Source organism: Echinops telfairi, unplaced genomic scaffold (assembly GCF_000313985.2).
Source record: "Echinops telfairi isolate 266 unplaced genomic scaffold, ASM31398v2 ScPeMD7_5868;HRSCAF=6743_1, whole genome shotgun sequence".
In the NCBI taxonomy this organism is placed as follows: domain Eukaryota; kingdom Metazoa; phylum Chordata; class Mammalia; order Afrosoricida; family Tenrecidae; genus Echinops; species Echinops telfairi.
In genome coordinates, this window is record NW_022109768.1 from 3,345,186 (window position 1) to 3,347,496 (window position 2,311).

At 46.5% G+C, this 2,311-nt stretch overlaps 1 protein-coding gene across 1 annotated transcript in view; it reads right to left on the minus strand.

Annotated features, from left to right (window-relative positions):
* The window catches only part of TMEM131L (transmembrane 131 like), a 167,993-nt gene that overhangs the window by 35,004 nt on the left and 130,678 nt on the right, over positions 1-2,311 (minus strand). Inside the window, 2 exon segments of the mRNA XM_045295801.1 lie at positions 1,515-1,587; positions 2,196-2,234. Of these exon segments, the coding sequence (XP_045151736.1) occupies positions 1,515-1,587; positions 2,196-2,234 (112 nt within the window).

The following is a 2,311-nucleotide window of genomic DNA, read 5'->3' on the forward strand; positions in this document are numbered from 1 at the left end:
GTGTGTGTGTGTGTACCTTGAATGCTGCCTAATGGAAACCTAACCTACTGCCAGCGAGTGAGCGGATTCTGACTGCACAGTGACCCAACCGGGCACGGCAGAAATGCTGCTGACGGTTTCCAAACGCTGAATCTTTAAGGGATCAGACCGCTGGGATAGGCCGCTCACCACATCTCCCTCAGTGCCACACAGGCTCCCTACCACTGCCCAGACTACCGAAAACGGAAAAAGGACACAATGCCGGTCACGTGTGTCCTTTGTATAAATGCACCTATGCCAAAATCTGCGTAGAAACTTGTTTAGACAGCTGAAACTGTCAGCGGGAGATGGGGGAGGGTAGCGTGATCTGTGATTCCTCTCCTGCGAGTCCACCTATCCACAGCCAAGGCTATTTGGGGGGTGGGCGGTGACAGTCGGGGTGAGGAATCCGTGGTTGGTTTCTACAGCAAAGGTTGGAGACGTGAGCCGATGCTGAGGTGCCTCATAAGAAAGGCGTGGCAGTCAAGATTTTGGAATGATCAGCCACTGAAAATCCTGCCGAGCACAGTTCTACTTGAACACAGTATTTGCTGCGGATAGAGGAAGAGGAAAACACACAAGGCAAATGGTGTGTGTGTGTGTGTGTGTGTAGCTCATAGTTACACATGTGCATGCATGTCTCCAAACCAAACCAAACTCACTGCTCATATTGACACTAGAGGACAATGGAGAACGAACTGCTCCTGTGAGTCTCCAGACGGTAACTCTTTAATGGAGCACGAAGCCTCCTCCTTCTCCCACAAGTGGCTGGTGGTTTTAAACTGCTGAACTTGTGGTTATCAGCCCAACGCACAACCACGACCCCACCAGGGATCTTTACACATGTCTGCTTACGTCGATTTTCTTAAGACAGGGCCTCCACTTTTGACTTGATCTCAAACACAGGACACCTGCTGAGAGCTCACTGGGAGCCACACATCTGCACACAGGCTTCAAAACAAAGCTGTCTAGTTGCCAACTGTATCCTCCCCACACTGTGTGGGCACTCCTGCGCCAAAGGAATTATGGGAGGCCTCCCAACTGCCCAGAATTGTAGAGAAATCCATGTCTCTTAAAGAGATGAGGTGAATACCAGGGATACTAAGTGACTTACTGGAAACAGGAAGACAGTGAAGAGACCTTAAAAATAATAAAGAGAAAAAAATTTTTAAACTTCAGCCCTTAAAAGTATTTGAAGGGCCAGAGGATTTTTAAGAGATTTATATATTTGGGGGGCTAGAGTTCAATGGTTTTCTATTTTCAACTGCTACTATGTCATGCATATGACTTGAAGTTTCCGATAATTGCAGACTAAGGCCTCCTGCTGCACTGGTTAACTGGAAAACCCTATTATGTACACTTAATCCCTGGACAACAGGCAGGTGAGAGCCACACATAGCAGAGGAAGTCCCTGTGAACACAAATCAGGAAGGCCCGAGTGCTCATGGGTCACAATGTGTGGGCACTCCCTCTTCTGTCTAAAGACGGCATCTTACCCAGGAAGGGCAAGCCTTGGTGAGCTGGAATTCCCCAGTTGTGAGATTTATCGTCTGCGTATCAATCCCAAACCTACAACGAAAAACAAGAAAACCATACGGTTAAAATAGCACAGTTGTTGTTTTCTTTTCTTTTGTTGCTTTGTTTTGCTGTCTTGTTTTTGTGTGTATTATTATCTCTGCAGGTCTATCCAAATAGGATAGGCAGGATAAGCAATCTGGAGGAGGAAACAATGGGACCAACAATTCCGGGGGGTGGGGCGTGGAGGGGAACATGGGAGAGGGGTGTGGGGGAAAGGAAATAGGTGTTAACAAACCCAGGGACAAAGGAACAACAAGTGATCCAAAATTGATGGTGAGGAGGGTGTAGGAGGCCTGGTTGGGCTTGATCAAGGGCAATGTAACCAAGAGGAATTACTGAAAGGCTGAGCATGATAGTGGGACAAGAGGAAAGTAAAAGGAAATAGAGGAAAGAACTCGGAGGCAAAGGGCACTTATAGAGGTCTAAATACAGGCACGTACATATGTAAATATAGTTATATATGATGAGGAAATAGATCTATGTGCACATATTTATTTGGTTTAGTATTAAGGTAGCAGATGGGCATTGGGCCTCTACTCAAGTACTCCCGCAATGCAAGAACACTTTGTTCTATTAAACTGGAATTCCATGATGCTCACCTTCCCGACACCATAACTGAAGACATAGCAGGTGCATAAGAAAATGTGAAGAAAGCTGATGGTGCCCGGCTATCAAAAGATACAGCATCTGGGGTCTTAAAGATATAAACAAGCGG